Raw genomic sequence first — 21,688 nt, forward strand, 5'->3', positions numbered from 1 at the left:
CTTCTCCCTGAAGAACTTTTAATATTTCATGCAGGGCATGTCTGCTGGCAGTGAATTCTCTCAGTTTTTGTTTGAAAAAGTCTTTATTTCCTCTTTACTTTTGAAGGATAGTTTCACTGGATGTAGGACTCTACACTTTTCCTGCTTGCATGTCTTCTAACGAGAAGTCCACTGTAATTCTTATCGTTTTAACTCTGTAGATGAGGTTTTTTCCCCTCTGGCCTCTTTCAAGATTCTCTGTCTTTCGTTCTCTGCAGTCTGAATATGATATGCCTAGATGTAGATTTTTTGGTATTTATTGTGCTTGGTATTGTCTGAGCTTCCTGGATCTGTGGTTTGGTGTCTGTCATTAATTTTGAAAAATTCTCAGCTCTTTTTACTTCACATATTTCTTTATCTCCTTTCTTCTTCTCTATTCCTATCATGCATACGTATCACTTTTTTATTGTTGCACATTTCCCTGATATTCTGTTCTCGTTCTTTTTTCTTTTTGCATTTCAGTTGGGGAAGTTTCCATGGACATATCTTCAGATTCTCTCTTTCCTCAGCCTTGTCCATCAGTGTTTTTGATTATTTGTCCACATTTCCTCTCTCCTCTGATGTTACTCATCTCTTCTTGCATGGTGTCCACTTTTTCAGTTAGCATCCTTAGCATATTAATCTGATAATTCCAGAATTTCTTCCATATCTGAGTCAGGCTCTGTCTCTTCAGACTGTGTTTTTTTTTTTTTTTTCTTGCTTTTTAGCATACCATGTAATTTTTTGGAGAGGTGGATATGGTGTCATGTATCACAGTGGAAACTGACATAGATGGGCTCTCCGCTTGAAGTGTCACCATAACCTGACTAGCGATTGGGCAGCGTCTCATCTCTCCTGCAGCTGCAGCTGTACGTACCAAGTCTTCAGATTCCTCCATGTCCTTATTTTTTGTCTCCCCTCTTGTCTTTGGGTTTCTCTGAAGACTGTTTTCATAGAGTCCGTACCTTGGGGCATTTTCCCCTGTAATCCTGTTGTTACGCTGGAGCCCTGAGTAGCGGTGAGGGGGAAGGGAAGCATTTTATAATCTTATGATTAAATTTCAGCCTTTTAGTGGCCTGTATTCCTGGGCTGTGACCTTCACAAGTGTTTCTTCCCCTTCTTTCCCCTCCCTGGGGTAAGACCGGAAGGCCAGCGGGCCGAGTGGGGAAGAGCCCTTCCCCCAGGTGAGATCAAGCTCTGGTGAAGTCTTTTCACTGCAGAACAGGCCTTTGTTTTGGAGAATGCTCTGGGCTTATTTCAACATGGTTCCCTTCCCCTACCCCTGCCAAGGACCCAGGTGATTTTTTCTTGGCTTTTTGTGATGAGAACTTGGTGGGTTTCTGGAAATGAACGCCGTGGAAGTGCGGGGCCTGCAGGACTGTGGCCCCACAGATGCTTACTCTCTCAGTCTCGCGCACTCAGCCCGGCATCTGGTCCAGGGTTCCCGCCATCTTCTGCTCCAGGTGAGCACGTTTCTGCAGGTTTGGGGGAGACATCTGTGGCCGCACTTCTCTGATGGGTCCAAGGACAGTCATTGATTTTCAGTTCTTTCAGTGTTTTTCTTGTAAAGACAGGAGTTATGACTTCTAAGCTCTACGTGTCAGAGTGGAAGATGGCGGCCCCTCCCCTGTTGAGTTTAATTTGCGGGAAAGCTGCCCATTTTAGTAACTGCCACCTTAACAAATTCACTTATTAATTCTAATAGTTTCTCAGTTGAGACTTTTGGATTAACTAGATAACCAACCATAACATTTATCCGCAAATAATAATAATTTGGCCTCTTTTTATGTCTTTTGTATTTTACAGAAAATATGCTCTATTTTCTGTCATTTCCTTTTTCCCCCTGTGTGCATGGGTGCCTTTCCATTTCCTGGGTGATGAAGTGAAGGCCTTGCCATCGTTTTAAAAGAACAGTTTCCCCTGGGGTGCCCATCCAGTGGGAACCAGCCGGACCATGTGTGCTGCGTGTATGCCCTCTCTGCCTGGGACAGTCAGCGCTGGCTGGGCCACCTGGGCTCTGCACCCTATGTGTGTGCAGTTGACGTCATTTTCTCTGTGCCCTGGCGGGAATGCTGGCATCAACGCAAAGCGATGTGGGCGTGGGTGGCACCAGGAAGGCATCGGTCCCTAGGTCCCAATGGACGGGTGTGCTCATTTCCTGCCCCTGGGGGTCCTGGGCCTGTACACTGCTGACACATTTGCCAGGAGACACAGAAGGGGACACGGCAGGAGTTTCCAGAGTGTGTGTTCCAGAAAGAGCCTTTGCTGCGTGCTTGGCCCACGTGCTTTCCCTGTTGAACAGGGCAGTCCCCTCTGGTCATCAGTGGGAGCAGCGGAGGGTGCAGGCCCCACTCCTGGCTCTGTTCCACACGGTTCGCCCCTCTGGCCTGTCTGACTTTCATAAATTCACCTTGACCTCCAAAGCCCCTCTCAGCTCTAAGATTCGGTCGTCTCTGGTCTGTCCTTGTCTTCCACTTTCTCCTGAGGAATCCCCTTTTATCATGGAACTACAGTTCCCAGAATGCATCCTTCAGGTTTGGCAGTCACTTCCTGTCGAGCTGCTAACAGCCAGGTGCAAACATTTCCCGTGTATTGGCAGAAAACAACCTTGAAGAACCTTGACGGTGTCTGGAGGGTAGAAAACTTAGGGATGGGTAAGCCTGCTTTCACTGTCTTGAGCCAAAAAAAATGAAAATTTAAATTTCTTGGAGAAAATTTAAATTTTTGTTTTTGCGTTTTGGTTGAGATCTTAATAAAAGAAAAATCAAATCGGGGGAAAAAGTGCATAGAAAAACCTGTCTGGTTTACTTGAAGAGGTTGAAAGTGGCAAGTAGGCTAGATTTCCTATTTATTATACTTCTCATTTGTTTGACTTTTAAATTCATTTTGTTTTTGTTTCTCTAATGAAGTATAACTTAGAGTTAAATACACAAATCTTAAGGATATAGTTGGATGGATTCTGGCATATGTATAGGCGCATGTCACTTGACCTTCGGATCTTAGAAGTATCCTGTTGGTCTTTCTGCCCTGCAACACTTCAGTGCACACAAGGAGCTGGCAGTGGCTACCCATCGGTGGCAGCTCGGCGTGGGGGCGGGGGCGGGGCAGCCAACCTTCGGGGACTTGCCCACGCCCACCTGTTGACTGTTGTCCACGGTGAAGTTCATTACGATTAAGAGCAAGTGACAGCAGCCCAGGAGGACTGGATTTGAAGCGTTTCTCGGAGCAGAGCCAGGTGTCGGACCTTCTGGGTTGTAACCGTGCGCTCGGGCCGCACCAGGAGTCTCCTGACGTTTATTTAACAGCGTGCCCCTTCCTTTCCAAGCAAGCGCTCCATTTCTACTCACAGTATTTCTTCTGGCTTTTAAAAGAAGAGTCATCTTAGAATTTTCTAGTCTTTTTTACTATGCAGTCTTATAAACACACTGCTGCCCCTTCCACTTTCTCAGTGTGATGACAGTGTCCATCACAGGTGAGCTCCGTGCTCAGCGACAGCCGACACCTGAGCGAGGGTTCTGTTTCCCGAGGACTCAAGGAACCTCGGCTCGGGAAGGCTCCACATGGCCTCGTGGGCACCATCCGGCCCTGCCGAGTCCGCGGATGAGCGCGTGTGGGGCTGAGTCTCCTGGAGGCGGGGAGCAAGGCCCTCAGCAGTCACCCCACCCTGCCTGCTCTTCCCGAAACACCCTGCCACCCTCTGTCCAGGGGCCTGTGCCTGGCTGAGTCCGCCTCTTTGGTGGTTCTGACCCGTGCTGGTGGCAGTGTCCACCTTGGCTCGTGTGGCCCACACCGCCGCCCTGACAGTGCCAACCCCCCAGGACGCCAGCCGCACCTGGACTTCTCCCCCCGCCTCCCCCCCCCACCTTCTGTCCTCATTCACTCCCTAACCTACGTCACATCTTAAGCCTCGCTTCCCATGTTCTGGTTTTGGCGACTCTCCTCCAGGTGTCTGACTTCCACCCTCAGTCCCCTTGGCCACCTCCCTGGTCCCCATCCCCGGGACTGGTCAGCCCCGCCTTTCGCCTCACCTGGCTGCGGTTTGCACACCCAGCTCCTCCCCTGCCTGAGCCTGGTGGGTGGTAGCCTTCGCTCAGACCCGGCCCGGGGCCGCTACCCCGGAACGAGGAGGGCAGGCGGGACCAGTGGTGGTGGGCCGCCGGCCAGCGCTGCCATCTCATCCCACGACCCTGCAGGTGTACACCGCGCGGTCCGGGCCCGCCTCAGGCCCCCCAGCCCAACTCTCCCGGGACGAGCTGGGCTCTGCGTATGTCGGCCAGCCGCCCCCATGCCCCGTCCCACCCATTCGAGAGCAGCTGGGCTCTTGTCCCTTCAGAGGACCCTCCGTGGAACCCTTTCCCACCTGTGCTCCTCCTGTCTCGTCTCCGCGTCCCTGAGGCAGTTCCTGCATCTTGCTGGAGTTTCTTATAAAAACATCCTCTCTTGCCTCCTAGCAAACAAGGGTGCAGTGGAGACCCCCCAGGTCCATCTTTAATCCGTCTTTGCTCCGCCTCCCCCCACCTTCCAGGTGCCGGTGTTGCGGCGAGTCCCTGGGCCCCTGGGGGCTGGGGACGGCGGAGCACCCCTGCAGTAGACTTCACCGGCTCTGCAGCCCCGTTCTCCCGCTGGACCGGCTGTGCTCTCCTCCTCGTGGACCGCCACAACCGCGTCCTTACAGGCCTCTCCCGGCAGGTCCTGGGGCTGTTCCTCCTGCACTGTTCAGGCTGCTGGTTTCGTGCTGACATCAGGGCAGCGGGCCTGTCCGTACGCGGGCAGCGTCCCTGTGTCCAGAGCAGCTCCCTGTGCATCTCAGACAGTGCAGAAAGCTCCTTCCTCACTTAGAAACCCAGCTGAGGGCAGCTGCAATGTCCCTTGACACTCTGGAAGCCATTGGTTCAGGTTGCAGGGGGGTCGCTGGTGTCACCAGCCTCTCACTCAGGCTGGAAGAGAGAAGGGACGAGAGGCCGCGAGGGGGGCACTCACGGGCCCTGACCCTGGGGCCAGGGGAGCGCCGGGCCCTCCACAAGCCCTGTGTCGTGAGGCCAAGGCTGTGACAGCTCATGGACCGGGACCGCTGGGGACGAGGGGGTGGGACTCACCACAGCCTGTTCTTGTTTTAATTTGAACACATGTTTAGAAACCGGGATATTTTACCCCCAAAGTCAATATTTCTGGTTTCTCTTAAAATACCAGAATACCTGCAACAGAGAGCCCGTCCTTGCGGGGCAGCAGTCCGCCTGCGGGGACCCGAGACCCAGGAGGCGAGGCCGCCCCATGCTGCTGTCGCACAGCCAGCAGGCCAGGGAAAGGCGGGCGTCTCTGCTTTCTTTTGATGCCTGTTTGTTTCACGGAAGTTTCACCTCCTAACGTTTCTACTGAGGTAGCATTTACATGAGTGAGACAGCTTAGGTGTCCCCTGGATGAGGTTTGATGGGTGCAGACCCCTCAGCCAGCTCCCCTGGGCTCTTTTGTGCCTCCTGACTCCCCTCCCGTAGATCTGCGGGCCTGATCTAGACGTTCTTACAAGTGGAGTCGTGGAATGTGTACGTTTTTGTGTCTGGCGTCTCTTTCGTGACATGTTTTTAAGGAATATCTGTACTGTTTTAATTTCTAGTCTCTCATTGTGATCGGACAGTATGGTGGGAACTCTTTTCAGTTTTTGAAACTTACAGGTTTTCTCTGACCCCTTATAAGGTAAGTCTTCATGAGTCTTTCAGAGGAACTTGAAGGCGTATCCTTTAGTTTTAAGCTACAAAGTTCAGTGTATGTCAGAACCACCTCATTAATTATATTGTATAGGCTTTCTATTTCATTATTTGAATATTATTCACTTGGACATAGAGAGACATGAATGGAGATTTCCTTTAGTTTCTTTCTATCAACATCTGAGCGTCTTCAGTAATTTCTGCTTTATAAACATTGCTGCCGGCATTTGGTGCATGCGTATTCACACATAATCTCCATGGTGACCTGCGCCCTTCGCATTCTGAGAAGCTGTTCCTTGTCTGCTTGAATGCGTCTTGGCTTGAACTTCATTTTACCTGATTTTAGGGTCATGACGCCTGATTTCCTGCTGCTTGCCTTTGTATCTCTTGTTTACAGCAAGTGTTGAGGATCTTGCTTTGTGATTCATTCTAAAGAGCTTTTTCTTTCAACATGTGACTTCAGGTGTGTTTGGTGTTAGTTCTTAGTGCTTTATAGTGTGCCTGCTGTGTTTTGTTTTTAAAGTAAATCTTTCCCGCATGGTCTGTTCTTGGTTGGGCAGCCTCGGGGCCACGGACTCTCCATGAGGGACCGGCCGGCCTGCCCTGCCCCCCGGGCTCCCACTCCTCCCGCGGTCTCTGTGTGCGGCTGGGGCACCCCCCACCCATGCCCTGTGCTCACCTCTGCTGTCCCGTGGAACGTGTTCAGGACTTACGGCAACTCCTCTGCCACCATCTCCCATCGCCTTTTGGGGAAGTCTGTCTTCTAGGAACACCCTCAGGGAGAACTCACAGGACAGCATTCCCTGAGTGTTGAAAACTGGCCTTTCCAGTGCTGTCAACCGGAATGTGGCGTGAGTTCCTACCTAATTTTAAATTTTCTACTAAACGTATTAAAAAGGTAAAGAGAAACAAGTGAAGTTAACTTTAGTAAATTATTTAACTCAATATTATATAAAACATTATTATTTCAACGTGTAACCACCAATACTTGAAAATTGCTGATTTACGTGAAGTTCCTTTTTTTGGACTGAGTTTTTGAAATTCAGTGCGTGTCTTACACTTAGAGCGTGTCTCAGCGGACCAGCCGCCTTTCACAGGCTCAGTGTTGGATGGCCCGGCCTGTACCTGGACGGCAGGCAGGGCTCTGGTGGCCTCAGGACCCTCGGACCCGCGTCCCCTCCCCGCGTCCCTGGGGAGCCCCCCCCGTGTCGCGGTGCAGAGTGCTGCCCTGCTTTCTCTGTGGGCCTGCCCTTCCGGCCTTTCCTACAAACCGGATCGCGCACCGAGTGGCCTTCAGCGTCCGCCTTCCCTCGCTCAGCCTGCATTTCCAAGGTCGTCCACGTTTTCAAGGTCGTCCTCATCTAGAGCTTCCCTCCTTTTTTTAAAAAAATTTTATTAGATTTATTTATTTTTGTTTGCCTTGGGTCTTCTTTGCTGCGCGCGGGCTTTCTCTAGTTGTGGCGAGCGGGGGCTGCTCTTGGTTACAGCGCACAGGCTTCTCATTGCGGTGGCTTCTCTCCTTGCGGAGCACGGGCTCTAGGTGCACGGGCTTCAGTAGTTGTGGCACGCGGGCTCAGTAGTTGTGGCACGCGGGCTCAGTAGTTGTGGCTCGTGGGCTCAGTAGTTGTGGCTTGTGGGCTCTAGAGCGCAGACTCAGTAGTTGTGGCACACGGGCTTAGTTGCTCTGCGGCATGTGGGATCCTCCCGGACCAGGGCTCGAACCCGTGTCCCCTGCATTAGCAGGCAGATTCTTAACCACTGTGCCACCAGGGAAGCCCAGAGCTTCCCTCCTTTTTGTGTCCAAGTTGCACTCCGTGTCTGCGTGATCTGTTGATTCCCTCGACGTTGGAGGACATTTGGGGTGTCCCAGATGAGCCTCGTGTTCAGGTCTCGGGTGGGCGTGTTTCCGTCTCTCTCGGGTGCTCCGAGGGCAGGATTGCCGCCCGGTCGTGGCTTCCTACCCTTTGTGCCGCCTCCCTCGCGGCCGCGGGGGCCACCCTCCTCTACCACCAGCTGCTTCCTGCAGCCAGAGGCCTCGGCCCTTCTGCTCAGACCTCCAGGCTCTGCTCAGAGTCAAGGCCGGAGCCCTTCCAGGGGCTCACAAGGCTCTCCCAGCCGGCCCTCCCCAGCCACGCTGGCTGCCTGTTCCTGCCCAGCAAGGCCAGCCCGCCTTGTGTCTGCGGGAACTTGTGTCTGCAGCTTGTCCGCCCCCCCGAGCAGCCGTCGGCTCCAGTCCCCAGCGCGGGCTCTGCTCCCCGCCCACCAGGGGCCAAACTTGCCCCGCTTAGTAAGATCGCAGAAGGTCCCCACAGCCCCCAGGTCCCTTTCTGGCTCATCACCTAGTGTCCGGGAGGTTCCGCCCCTTCTACTTCTCCTTGTGTCCAGCCGGCTCCCCTCGCCGGGACGAGTGTCTGTCTCCCGTCCGCTGGCTGCTGGGCCCCTCTCCCTGGACGATCGTGTGGCACGTCGCACGGGTGAATGAATGAGCCATGCGTCCCCGAGAGTCAGCAGCAGCAGGGTCTGCTGGAGCCCAGACTGATGATTCGGAAGCTCTGTTCTTTGCTTCCATCAAAGATTGTAACTAGAAGCCTGATGTAAATTTCTTTTGCTGTCTAATTATGAAGGTTTGATGAGTCAAGCCTCCGGTGTTGCCATCCTCGCTTTCTAACTTTCCACGGGCAGTTTGAAAAGGAAGTACCGGAAGAGATAGCCAGGTTGGAGAAGAAGGGGAGTTTCACCCCGCCCCACCCCCCGAAGCCTGCCCGTTTTTTGCCTCGTGAGGCTCAGAAGTCACAGGTGTGAGTCCCTGTTCCCCACCCTCTGGTTTGCGCCGCATGCCCAGGCCTGGCCGGGAGCTCGGCCCTCCTCCGTGGTCCCCAGTTGTTCTTAGATGCTGTCTGTCGCTTCTCCACCACCAGAGCCCTTCGAGCTCCTTTTCCCCTGGGTGTCATTCTCCCAGACTGCTTTCAATCTAGTCGAAGGTTGTGTGATTTTAGAGGCCGAGATGCTTCCGGAACTCCCGTCCCCTTGGTGTGTGTGACTGGGGAGCGGGTTCCTTTGCTCTGGCATTTTGGAGCTTGTTGATAGAACCCAGAAATCAGTAGTGTGGCCTTGGGAATTCCCTGGTGGTCCAGTGGTTAGGACTGCGCACTTCCACTGCCAGGGCCCCGGGTTCGACTCCTGGTAGGGAAACTAAGATCCCGCAAGCCCCGTGGTGCGGCCAAGAAAAAAAAGTAGTGTAGCCTCCCACGCGGCTCAGCTGACACCGGCCTCTCTCCTCTTCTGCTTTTGCTTTGTATTGCTTGCACTGTTTGCCTGAAAGCACTTGGGTTTGAGGCGTGACAGGGTGTGGGAAGCAGGCGTACCGGGAGAAGCACTTTGGCTGCATCTGGGACTCAGACCACCTGTCCCTGTGCCCCCGGTGGGCCAGGTGCGGGCGCCAGCCCCGCCTTCCCGTGGTCTCAGGGCGAGTCCACCGTACACGGCGGGCGTGAGAATCGCGTGAGCCCGTTTCTGAAAAGCTGCTCAGCAGCACGTGGCCCTTAGTCAGCCTCCATCCCCTGACTGCTGGCCGGTAGGACTGGGGCGTGGGGCTGGGCTTGCTGCCTGGGGGCCCCTGGAGGTGGGAGCGGCCACCTGACCCTCGCCCGCGGTCCTGTCGCTGGGGCCTTGCCACCTGGCTCCTCCCCATTCAAGGCCTTGCTGTCGTCCTTCACTCTTCAGTGACGGTGGGTCCTTCTGAGGGTCCTTTCCGTCTGGGTAATGGTCTAAAGGAGGCCCACCGGGAGCCGCTGGGGCAGACCCTCGGCTTCTCCCGGGAAGCTGAGTCCACAGTCGCGTCTCGCCCGCACCGTGCGCTCTCACGTCTTGCTGGCCCCGAAGCCCCCCGCTCCGCTCCCCGCATCTTCCTTCTGCCCTTCACCTCCATCGCCGGGCCGCCGTGCCAGGGCACGCTCACCCGGCGTGGGGCCTGGCGTTGCCGCTTTCCCAGCCCTCCTCGGAGGCCCCAGGGCCTCTGGACTCTCCTTGCCCTCCAGGCCCTCTCCTTCTCTTCCCCGTGTCGGGCTGCTGCAGGGCTCCAAAGCTGCATCTGGCAAGATGACGTTTGCTAATTGCTTGGCCTTTTTCTCCCCCTCTTGACAGGTGGCTGGTGGCGTGTGCAGGGCCCGCAGGGTGAGCTGCAGTGACTGGGGCCTGCCCCAGTACGGAGTGTGAGTATCCGCACACAGCTCCCCGCGGACCGCTGGCGGCAGCCGCTGACGCCCTCTTCCTTCCGTCCTCAGAGCCCCCCAGAATGAACCCCGTGGTGGAGCCGCTGTCCTGGATGCTGGGCACCTGGCTGTCCGACCCGCCGGGAGCCGGGACCTTCCCGACCCTGCAGCCCTGCCCCTACCTGGAGGAGGTGCACATCTCGCACGTGGGCCAGCCCGTGCTGAACTTCTCGTGAGTCCGCCCGCCGCGCTGCTCTCTGAGATGAGACAGGTGAACGCCAGGTGGGAAGGTACAGAGGGCACCTGGTGGTCTCTTTCCGAAAGGTGCCCTCTTCCTGCCCTGCACCGGCCCCTGAGACACACACTGGATGGAAATGGTACCTTCCTGGGTCTTAGACAACGTGAAGGTGACCACAGAATCTCAGGCTCGGTAATCCAAACGTGGAGATAAGTGCGTGTGCTCGATTAAATCCTTCATCTCCTGCGGTATTCCTGTGTGGAAATCAGTCACCCCAAGATTACTGAAAATAGGGGGCCCGGCTTTCATTTAGTCCTACCCCTGAGCCAGCCGAGGGCTCAGAGAAGCTGGTGTATCGTGGCTCTCAGATTCGTAGCGTGCAGCAAAGCTTTTCCCTGCCACTCCTGAGGAAGCGGGTCGCAGGGCAGGGCGGCTAGGTGGGGGCACCCCGGGGCGTGGGGTGGTGGGGAGGTGGCGGAGGATACATTGTCTCATACCTTTTTGCATTATTCTTGACTGAATGGGTGAAGGGAAAGAATATCCTGCACATAAACAAAAGGTGGAAATTCTGGATAATGCAGAATAACCCCTAATAGAAAGCAGTCTTTTTTAAAGGTTTTTTTTTTTTTTTTTTTTAATTGAATAGTACATTTATTTATTTATTTATTCATTCATTCTTGGCTGTGTTGGGTCCTCGTTTCTGTGCGAGGGCTTTCTCCAGTTGCGGCAAGCGGGGGCCACTCTTCATCGCGGTGCGCGGGCCTCTCACTATCGCGGCCTCTCTTTGTGGAGCACAGGCTCCAGACGCGCAGGCTCAGTAGTTGTGGCTCACGGGCCTAGCTGCTCCGTGTCATGTGGGATCTTCCCAGACCAGGGCTCGAACCCGTGTCCCCTGCATTGGCAGGCAGATTCTCAACCACTGCGCCACCAGGGAAGCCCCGAAAGCAGTCTTTTTAAACTATGAGCTGTAACCCATTAGAGACATTTATGACTAGCATTAATTAATTTTCTTTTAATGCTGGTCACTCAGTTTTGTGACTAACATTAAAGAAAAATGAAATAGAATAGAAAATACGTATTTTGGTCAATGTCGTGGTCTACGTGTATGTAGTAGAAGTATTTCTCAGTGAGGGGTTGTGGTCGCAAGAGGGCGTGTAAGCCGTAGCCACACCACCAGCCTGTCAGAAGCTCATCCGCAGCGGCCGTAGATTCCCCCACGTCGTGCTGGTGAGACTGTAAGCGTTGGTGTTGAAGTTGTGAGTCGGTGCTCTCGGGTCGAGGGGCAGCTCTTACCACCACCGTGAACTTGCAGCAGTGGCCGGGTGATAAGACGCTGACTCATCGCCTGCTCTGTTCTCCTACCCTATGAATTAACTGGGCTCCTAAGCAAGATAATAGCTCAGAAGAGGGAAGGCCCGGCATTGGCTGGGACTTTACTGTGTGGGTGGAGGGCTTAGGCCGAGAAGTGTGTGCGGTGCTGGGGCTGAAAAGGCCTTGGTGGGAGGATGGGGAGGGAGGAGAGACGGGGGAGCGGGGGTGCCCGCACCTGTCGTCTCCCGTGTCTCCGCACGGCGCCCTTTACACGTGTCTGTGTTTCCACGCAGTGCTTCACGTTCAGTGGGTGGGACGCTTGCCAAGTGAGGAGGGGGCGGGCCACAGTCTGGCATGTGCTCTGGTGGGCACCTGGTACCTGGGCTTCACCTGTCGCATTACCCATCCAGGTTCAACGCCTTCCACCCGGACACCCACAAGCCCATGCACAGGGAGTGTGGCTTCATCCGCCTGGAGCCCGACACCAACAAGGTGGCCTTCGTCAGCGCCCAGAACACAGGTACTCCCCTTGCCGGCCTGCCTTCCACCCACGTGCCCTGCGTGCTGCCAGCAGGTGGGGTGGCATCTGCCCCCCGATTTCTATGTGACCGCAGACGTGGCCCCGTGAGTGCCTTTCAGGGTGGACAGTGTCGGGCCTTTGGACGGCTCAGGGGGAGCTGGAGAGTGGGGGGCCGGCAGGCGGGGGGCTGCGGGAGTGGCTCTGTGGGAACAGGCCGGCTTCATCTCCGGCCCTCTGCGCTCACATCTGTGCTGTCGCTCAGCTTCCCAGGCAGGTGGGGCTCTGGGGGTACCTAGACCAGGGAGCAAAAGTTATGTCTGGAAGTTTGCTTTGCCCCCAGGGGGAATTCATCCTAAAATAGTTAACCAGGTTCATGAATTCGAAATTACTCAACACCCACCTACGTGACCCTTAACCTTGCTCACTGGCTCAAGTGAGCGCTCACTTCCAGGAAGCAGGTGGACAGTCAGGGCCAGCCGAGCTGCCCAGGGTATTGGCAGCCTGGAAATCGGTGGGCAGCCAGAGGGGCGTCCATTCCCCTGGCCTCGTGTCCCTCCTGTCAGGTCGCTGGGGGGAGTGGGAGGGCCAGGGTCAGGGCGACCCCCAGAGATCACCTGCCCTGGCTGCAGGAGGAGTTGTGTCTTTTCCCTCTTGATACCTGGGGGGTCATCGCAGGTGACTGGGCAGTTATTGCCTCGATGGCCGTGACGTTCAGATTGGTTGAGCCCTTGATTGCAGAGGAGGGTGGTCAGCGCAGGGCAGCCGGGAGCCCCGGGCAGGCTGCGTGGACTGACGGTGTCCCTTGCAGGCATCGTGGAGGTGGAGGAGGGCGAGGTGAACGGGCAGGAGCTGTGCATCGCGTCCCACTCCATTGCCAGGATCTCCTTCGCCAAGGAGCCCCACGTGGAGCAGGTGAGCCCGGGTGGGACCGCGCGGCACCCCTGCCTTTGCACTCCATCCTGGAGGCCTGGCTGTCTCCTGTCACCTGGTTCTTTCTCGCGCTCACACAGGCCGTGATGTGATTATCTATCCCTGCTCGTGCGCGGTTGGCTGTCCTCAGGTTTGTTGAACAATTACGTCCCCACCAGCATTGCATGGGGGGGACCTTGTTCCCTACTCCTTGACCAGTGCGGTGTGTTTTCAGGATTTCTGATTTTTTTAATCTGATAAATAAAAGGTGGTATCTCATTGGTGTTTTAAATTTAACTTATGAGTGAGGGGGCATTCTTCGTGCTCACTGGTTGTTTGTATTTCTTGTTCCGATACTTGATGTTCAGAGTCATTGCCTGTTTTTCTGCGAGGTGTCATTTTCTTGTTGATTTCTGGGAGATTTTTTATGTTCTGTGGATATCAATCTGTCGTCTGCTGTATCTGTGACAACACCCCCATCCGGTGACTTAGGTTAGCCTGATTGACGATGTCTTCTACCCACAGGCTGTACATCTTTCTCTAGTTGCCTCTCGGGGTCTTTTCCTAAATGCCGTATGAATTTGGGCTCTTGCTCAGGAAGATGTCTTCTGCTCCAAAAGGATAAAATTATTCTTCCATTTTCTTGTGCTGTCACAGCTTTCCTTTTTTACGCGTAGACCGTTAGTCTCTCTTACTTTTATTTTCACGTGATGGGCGCCAGAGACCCCGCAGGTAGCCGCGCACAGCAGCACGGGGGTGCGCTGCAGGGATTTCGGATCTTGTTCGGTGTATCTCAGTAGATACCAAAGCTGGTTTCTTTCTGGTGTAGATACCAAAGCTGGTTTCTTTCTGGCGTCAACCACAGAGGCCTTGGACACTCCATGGTGAAGTCTTCAGTGCTTTGTGGTTCTTGTTGCCACTCTGTAGCCCTGCCCTGCAGCAGCGCACACCCTGTCCCGGGCTGGGCCTTGAACTTAGGCCGTCCTGGTGGCTACCGAGTGGCGTTGTTGCAGTGAGCTGTTAATTACCTTTTCCCAGTGATGAGTGATGTGGCTCAGCCTTTCAACGTGCTTATGTGCCGTTGTATTGTTTGTTTCATGACGTGAGCGTTCAAATCCTTTGTCCTTTTTCTCCAGCAGCTTGTTTGCCTTATCTTGGAGCTGTAAGAGTTTGTTACGTATTCTGGACACAAGTCCTTTATCAGGTAGTCGTGTTGATAAGACTGTGCTCTCAACTTAAAACTTACCATTTCATTGCTTTAACAAAATGTTTTACTTTTGATGAAGTTCTGTTATCAGTTTTTTCTCTTACAGTTTGTGCTTTTTGTGCCCTGTCTTAACATTTTTTGCCTAACACACACTTTCACCTGCATTTTCTTCAAGAATTTTTACAGTGTCTCCTTTTACTTTAAGGTTTATTATTTGGGAATTTATATTTTTGTATGGTGTGAAGTAGGGGTCAAGATGCTTTCATTTTTTCCTAGATAGATATCCAGTTGTGCCAGCACTATTTTCTTTATTTTTATTTTACTTTATTTTTTTACAATTTTATTTTTGGCTGCGTTGGGTCTTTGTTGCTGCTCATGGGCTTTCTCTAGTTGTGGCAAGCGGGGGCTACTCTTCGTTGCAGTACGCAGACTTCTCCTTGTGGTGGCTTCTCTTGTTGTGGAGCACGGGCTCTAGGCGCACAGGCTTTAATAGTTGCGGCACGTGGGCTCAGTAGTTGTGGCTCGTGGGCTCTAGAGCGCAGGCTCAGTAATTGTGGCACACGGGCTTAGTTGCTTCACGGCACGTGATCTTCCTGGACCAGGGACCGAATCCGTGTCCCCTGCATTGGCAGGCGGATTCTTATCCACTGTGCCACCAGTGAAGTCGCCCAGCACCATTTTTTAAAAAGAAAATTATCCTTAATTTGTTGAAGTAGGTAGGTGGCTTTATTGAAAATCAACTCATTATATTTATGTGGCTCTTTTCCTGGACTCTGTTCTATCCCATTGATCTCTAAGCTGTCTTTACAGCAGTACCACGCTGTCTTGATTGCGATAGCTTTGTATTAATCCTTGAAATCGGGTAATATAAGTTACCCAATTTTTTTCTTTTTCTTTTTCCAAAATTGGCTATCCAGGATCTTTCTCATTTCCATATGAATTTCAGAATCAGCCTGTGAATTTCTAGAAAAAATTTTACTGGGATTGCTTGAGTTTCTAGATGAACGTGGGGAACTGCCATCTTCAGCAAACTTAGTCCTGTGATCAGTAGCAGGTAAATGTCTACATTTATTTAGGTTTTTTCCACCCTAAATTGTTTTGCAGTTTTCAATGTACAAGCCGTACACATATTTTGTTAAATTTTTCCTAATTTCATGGTTTTAGATGCTATTATAAGTGATTTTTAAAATTTTTCCAATTATTTGTTTGTAGTATATGGAAATAAAATTGATATTTGTAGATCGATCTTATATAACCTTCTTAAATTCACTTATTTATTTTAGTAGTTTTTTAACAGATTCCTTAGGATTTTCTGCATAGACAATCATATCATTTGCTATTATAGACAGTACCTTTTCCATTCTGATGCCTTTTATTTCTTTTCCTGCATTGACTGCACTGGATAGGACCACCAGTATAGTATTCAGTAAAAGTAGTGGGAATAGACGTTGGTACCTTGTTCTCTGTCTTAGGAGCAGGTGTTCAGTCTTTCACCACTGGGTGTGATGTTAGCTTGCTAGTTTTTTTTTATTGAAGTACAATTGATTTACAATATTGTGTTAGTTTCTGGTGTACAGCAAAGTGGTTCGGTTATGCATATATATGTGTATATTCTTTTTTTTATTCTTTTCAGTTATAGTTTATTGTAATATATTGAATATAGGTCCCTGTGCTATACAGTAAATCCTTGTTGTTTATTATATATGGTTGTATGGCTAGTTTTAAAAAATCATAAATGGGTATTAAGTTCTGACAGATGCTCATGATGAATTACAGTAATAGGTTTTCTGATGTTGAGCCAACCATGCATTCTTCAGATAAACCCCTTTTGATTGTGATGATCTGTCATTTTTTATATTACCGGATTTATGTATTACTGAAATATGTAAATTGGAAAATTTTTGTGTCATATTATTTATTTTATTCTAATCATTCCAGGTTTAATTTCTTCCTCTTTGTTTTGTTTTTTGTTTGTTTGGTTTGTGGGGGGGTGCTTCTTAAAGGAAAAATTTGGATCATTGATATTTAACCCTTTTTAAAAATAAATTTCTTTCTTTCTTTATTTATTTTTGGCTATGTTGGGTCTTCGTTGCTGCACGCAGGCCTTCTCTAGTTGGGGCGAGCAGGGGCTACTCTTTGTTGCGGTGCGCGGGCTTCTCATTGTGGTGGCTTCTCTTGTTGCGGAGCACGGGCTCTAGGCGCATGGGCTTCAGTAGTTGTGGCGCAAGGGCTCAGTAGTTGTGGCTCTCAGACTCCAGAGCGCAGGCTCAGTAATTGTGGCACATGGGCTTAGTTGCTCTGTGGCATGTGGGATCTTCCCGGACCAGGGATCGAACCCGTGTCCCCTGCATTGGCAGGCGATTCTTAACCACTGCACCACTAGGGAAGTCCTTAACCCATTTTTATTATTTTTATCCTCACTCAAAATATTTTATTTCTCCAATGATTTTGTTTCCTTGAACAGGATTATTTAGAAGAATGTTACTTATTTTCCAACTATTGGAGGACTTTCTTGCTATGATTTCTAATTCAGTTCTATAAAACCCAGAGAACGTGGTCTGTTTGAAAGTTATTCTATGCCCCGTATATGATCTAACTTGGTGAATATTTCATATGCACTCAGAATGAATAAGTATTTGACAATTGTTGGCTGTAGTGGACTGAAAATGCCAGTTAGGTCAAACTGATTGATAATGTCATCAGATTTTCTGTATACTAGAGGATTTGGGGGTGGGGGGGTTCTTCGTTGTATCTAATTACTGAGAGGTATTAAAATCTCCAGTTATGACTGAAGATATTTCAGTTCTTTTCTTTGGTTCCATCTTTGCTTCATAATTTTGAAGCTCTGTAATTTAGATGCATACAGATGATATATGTATTATATTTATGAAATGTCCTTTATAGCTTGTAATACTATACCTGGAAATCTGCTTTGTCTGATACTAATGTAACCGCACCTGCTTTCTTATGCTTATCATTTATACAGTATATCTTTTTTCCTACCCTTTTCACATTCAAATTGTGTCTTTATACTTACAGTACATTTCTTATAGAGTCTTGCTTTTTTTCTCTAGTCAGAAAATTCTGTATTTTAATTGGAGTATTTAGTTCATTTATGTTTAACATAAGTATTTGTATGGGTGGTTGTACATCCACCATCTTGATTTGTCTGCTTCTTTCTTGGCTTTGTTCCTCTTTTGTTCCTACAGTATGTTTTCTTGGGTTAACTAAGTATTTTTAGCATTCTGTTTTATTTCTTCTATTAGCTTAACTGTATCTTTTTTTTTAATAGTTAACTTAAGGCTAACAATATGCATGCTAAATTTATCAAAGTCTGTTTATAATCAGTGATACACTGTTACATTTCCCACTTCACGTGTGTGTTAATCTTACAGCTGTGTAGAATTACATTTATCCTCCTTTTGTGCTGTTGTCATCATACCTTTTACATATAAAAAGTATCCACATACATTATAAACCTTCACACTAGGATTTTTGCTTTAAATAATCGGTTGACTTTCAAAGAAATTACAGTGGGGGGGGCAGGGGAGTAATCTCTTATAGTTACCCACTTAGTTTCTCTTTGTGTTGCTCTTTTCTCCTTCTGTAGAGTTTCCTGTGGTATCATTTCCCTTCATTCTAAACCTGCATTAGTGGCATTTCTTGTAGTATAGGTCTGGCAATATTTCTTTTGAGTTTATTTCACCCCCAACTTTTTTTTCTTCTTCAGTATTTTTTATTGTGGAAAAATAGATACATAAAACTTAATTATCTTAACCATTTTTAAGGTTACACTTAAATATATTCACATTGTTAATCATCTCCAGAACACATTCACCTTGCAAAACTGAAACTCGGGCCCACTAAACAGTAGCTCCCTGTCCTCTCCTCCCCTGACCCCCTGGCGGCCACTTCTCTACTTTCCATCTCTCTGATTTTGACCTCTTAGGTACCTCACATCAGTGGAATCATACAGTTATTTTTCTTTTTGCATCTGGCTTATTTCACTGAGCACAGTGTCCTCAAGGTTCATCCATGTTGTAGCCTGGGTCAGAATTTCCCTCCTTTTTAAGGCTCAGTAGTATTCCAGTGTATGGATGGACCACATTTGCTTTTCCATTCATCCATCAATGGATAACTGAGTTGCTTCCACCTTTTAGCTATTGTGAATGAAGCTGCTGTGAACATGGGTGTACAGATATCTCTTCAAGACCTGCTTTCAGTTCTTTGGGGTGTATCCCCAGAAGAGGAATTGCTGGGTCACGTGGTTAATTTTATTTTTAATTTTTTGAGGACCCGCCACTTTACCTGCACCGTTTTGCATTCCCATCAACAGTGCACAATCACTTTACCTGCACCATTTTACATTCCCATCAACAGTGCACAGGGGTTCCAATTTATCTGCATTCTCATCATTTGCTGTTTTCTGGTTTTTTGATATCACTCATCCTAATGGGTGAGAGGCGGTATCTCATTGTAGTTTTGATTTGCATTTCCCTAAATGATAGCGATATTGAGCAACTTTTCATGTGCTTCTTGGCCATTTGTATATCGTTTTTGTAAAAATGTCTATTCAAATCCTTTGCCCATTTTTGAATTGGGTTGTTTGTTTTTTGTTTTTGCTGTTGTTGAATTTTAGGAGTTCTCTGTTATTCTGTTTATGAATCCCTTATCAGATATATGATCGGCAAATATTTCTCTTATTTTGTGGGTTGTATTTTTTCCCTGTAAATAGTATCTTTTGATGCACAAAAGTTTTAAATTTTCATGAATTACAGTTTGTCTGCTTTTTCTTCATTGGCTATAAATTGGTATCCAGGAAAGCATTGCCAAATCCGATGTCATTACACTTTCCCTATGTTTTCTTCTAAGAGTTTTTATAGTTTTAGCTCTTACCTTCAAGGCTGTGATTCGTTTTGAGGGTTTTTTTTGTTCACTCGTTTTTTGTATTAATGTTAGGTAAGGGTACGGTTTCATTCTTTGGCGAGGGGATATCCAGTTTTCCCAGCACCATTTATTGAAAAGGCTGTCCTTTCCTCATTGAATGGTCTTGGCAACCTGGTTGAAAATCATTTGATAACATATGCAAGGATTTAGTTCTGGGCTCTCAAAACTGTTCCATTGGTCTATATGTCTGTTTTTATGCCAGTGTCACGCTGTTTTGGTCACTGTCATTCTGTAGTAAGTTTTGAAATCTGTTGAGAGTCCCTTGAGATTCCATATGAATTTTAGGATGGATTTTTCTATTTCTACAAAACATATCATTGGCATTTTGATTTGAATTTTGTTAATTCTGTAGGTCTCTTTGGGTAGTATTTGTTTCTTAATGATATTAAGTCTTCCAATCCATGAACATGGGATGTGTTTCCATTTATTTATGTCTTCTTTAATTTCTTTCTGGAATGTTTTGTATTGGGTTGGCCAAAATGTTCGTTCATTTTTTTCCTTAAGAGGGCTCTACTAGCACTTAGTTGTCTTTAAGTTCATTCAAAACAATTTTGTTAGATTGTGCGTGACAGCTGTCATACCAGCGTGCATTTATAAAAAGACTTATTGGGACTTCCCTGGTGGCACAGTGGTTAAGAATCCGCCTGCCAATGCAGGGTACATGGGTTCGAGCCCTGACCTGGGAAGATCCCACATACTGTGGAGCAACTAAACCTGTGCACCACAACTACTGAGCCTGCCCTCTAGAGCCCGCGAGCCACAACTACTGAGCCTGCGTGCCACAACTACTGAAGCCTGCATGCCTAGAGCCCGTGCTCTGCAACAAGAGAAGCCACTGCAATGAGAAGCCCGCACACCGCAACGAAGAGTAGCCCCCGCTCGCCACAACTAGAGGAAAGTCCGAGCGCAGCAACAAAGACCCAACGCAGCCAAATAAATAAATAAGTAAATACTTATCAAAATTGGTGAATTTTTGTATAGCCATTTTAATATCGAAGATGGAAGAAAAAAGCAACATTTTGAGCATATTATGCTTCATTATTTCAAGAAAGGTAAAAATGCAACCGAAATGCAAAAAAAGGATTTGTGCCATATATGGAGAAGGTGCTGTGACTGATCAAACGTGTCAAAAGTGGTTTGCAAAGTTTCACGCTGGAGATTTCTCGCTGGACAATGCTCCACGGTCGGGTAGACCAGTTGAAGTTGATGGTGATCAAATCGAGACATTAATTAGGAACAATCAGCGTTATACCACGCGGGAGATAGCCGACATACTCAAAATATCCAAATCAAGCGCTGAAAATCATTTGCACCAGCTTGGTTATGTTCATCACTTTGATGTTTGGGTTCCACGTAAGTTAAGCAAAAAAAACCTTCTTGACCGTGTTTCCACGTGCGATTCTCTACTTAAATGTAATGAAAGTGTTCCGTTTTTAAAACAAATTGTGACAGGTGATGAAAAGTAGATACTGTACAATAATGTGGAAGGGAAGAGATCGTGGGGCAAGGGAAATAAACGACCACCAACCACACCAAAGTCCGGTCTGAAGGTGATGTTGTGTATATGGTGGTACTGGAAGGGAGTCCTGTATTATGAGCTCCTTCTGGAAAACCAGACGATTCATTCCAACAAGTACTACTGCCAATTAGACCAACTGAAAGCAGCACTCAACAAAAAGTGTCCAGAATTAGTCAACAGAAAATGCATAATCTTCCATCAGGATTATGCAAGACGGCATGTTTCTTTGATGTCCAGGCAAAAACTGTTATATCTTGGCTGGGAAGTTCTGATTCATCCATCGTATTCACCAGACATTGTACCTTCGGATTTCCATTTATTTAGGTCTTCACAAAATTCTCTTAATGGAAAAAATTTCAATTCCCTTGAAGACTGTAAAAGGCACCTGGAACAGTTCTTTGCTCAAAAAGGTAAAAAGTTTTGGAAAGGTGAGATTATGAAGGTGCCTGAAAAACGGCAGAAGGTAGTGGAACAAAAGGGTGAAAACGTCGTTCAATAAAGTTCTTGGTAAAAATGAAAAATGTGTCTTTTATTTTTACTTAAACACCGAAGGCACTTTTTGGCCAGCCCAGTATATGTGAAATTTAAAAAAAAGAAAGAAAACTCACAGAAACAGAGTAGAATGCTGGTTACGGGGGCTCAGGTGGGGGAAATGGGCAGGTGTTGCTCAGTGGGTGTGAACGTCCAGGTGTAAGATGGACAGTGCGGCACTAGAGTTGGCAGGGCTCTGTTGTATTAGTGAAATTTGCTAAGAGGAAAAAGACATAACTGTGAGGTGATGGATGTATTAACTGACCTTATTGCGGTAAACATTTCGCCATATACACATGTATCAAATCATCATGTTTCAACTTAAACCTATACTGTGTTACATGTCAGTTATATCTCAATAAAGCAGGGGGCAAAGGAGGGGAAAGGAGCCGGTATTGGCAGCAAGCAGCCTGCATCTGTTCTAATTCTTTTTTTTTTTAAGTTGGAGTAGGGTTGCTGTACCATGTTGTGTTAGCTTCTGCTGTACAGTGAAGTGAGTCAGCGGCACATATACATACATCCCCTCCCTCTTGCAAGTCAGCGAGAGAAACGCGAGGCCTGCACTGTCTGTAATT

The 21,688-nt window shown here is 48.8% G+C and overlaps 1 protein-coding gene across 4 annotated transcripts in view; it reads left to right on the forward strand.

Moving 5' to 3' along the window:
• THAP4 (THAP domain containing 4) overlaps positions 1-21,688 on the forward strand; it is a 41,972-nt gene that overhangs the window by 16,567 nt on the left and 3,717 nt on the right. For 3 of the 4 annotated variants that reach the window (XM_082396036.1, XM_082396037.1, XM_082396038.1), the window contains exons 3-5: positions 10,004-10,163; positions 11,891-12,000; positions 12,809-12,912. In XM_082396036.1, coding sequence (XP_082252162.1) covers positions 10,004-10,163; positions 11,891-12,000; positions 12,809-12,912 — 374 coding nt within the window. Of the gene's footprint in view, positions 1-2,568; positions 2,673-10,003; positions 10,164-11,890; positions 12,001-12,808; positions 12,913-21,688 lie in introns of those variants that run through there. The other variant, XM_082396039.1, reaches the window with a different exon arrangement.

This window comes from Balaenoptera borealis, assembly GCF_965194805.1.
Source record: "Balaenoptera borealis genome assembly, chromosome: 6".
Classification (NCBI taxonomy): domain Eukaryota; kingdom Metazoa; phylum Chordata; class Mammalia; order Artiodactyla; family Balaenopteridae; genus Balaenoptera; species Balaenoptera borealis.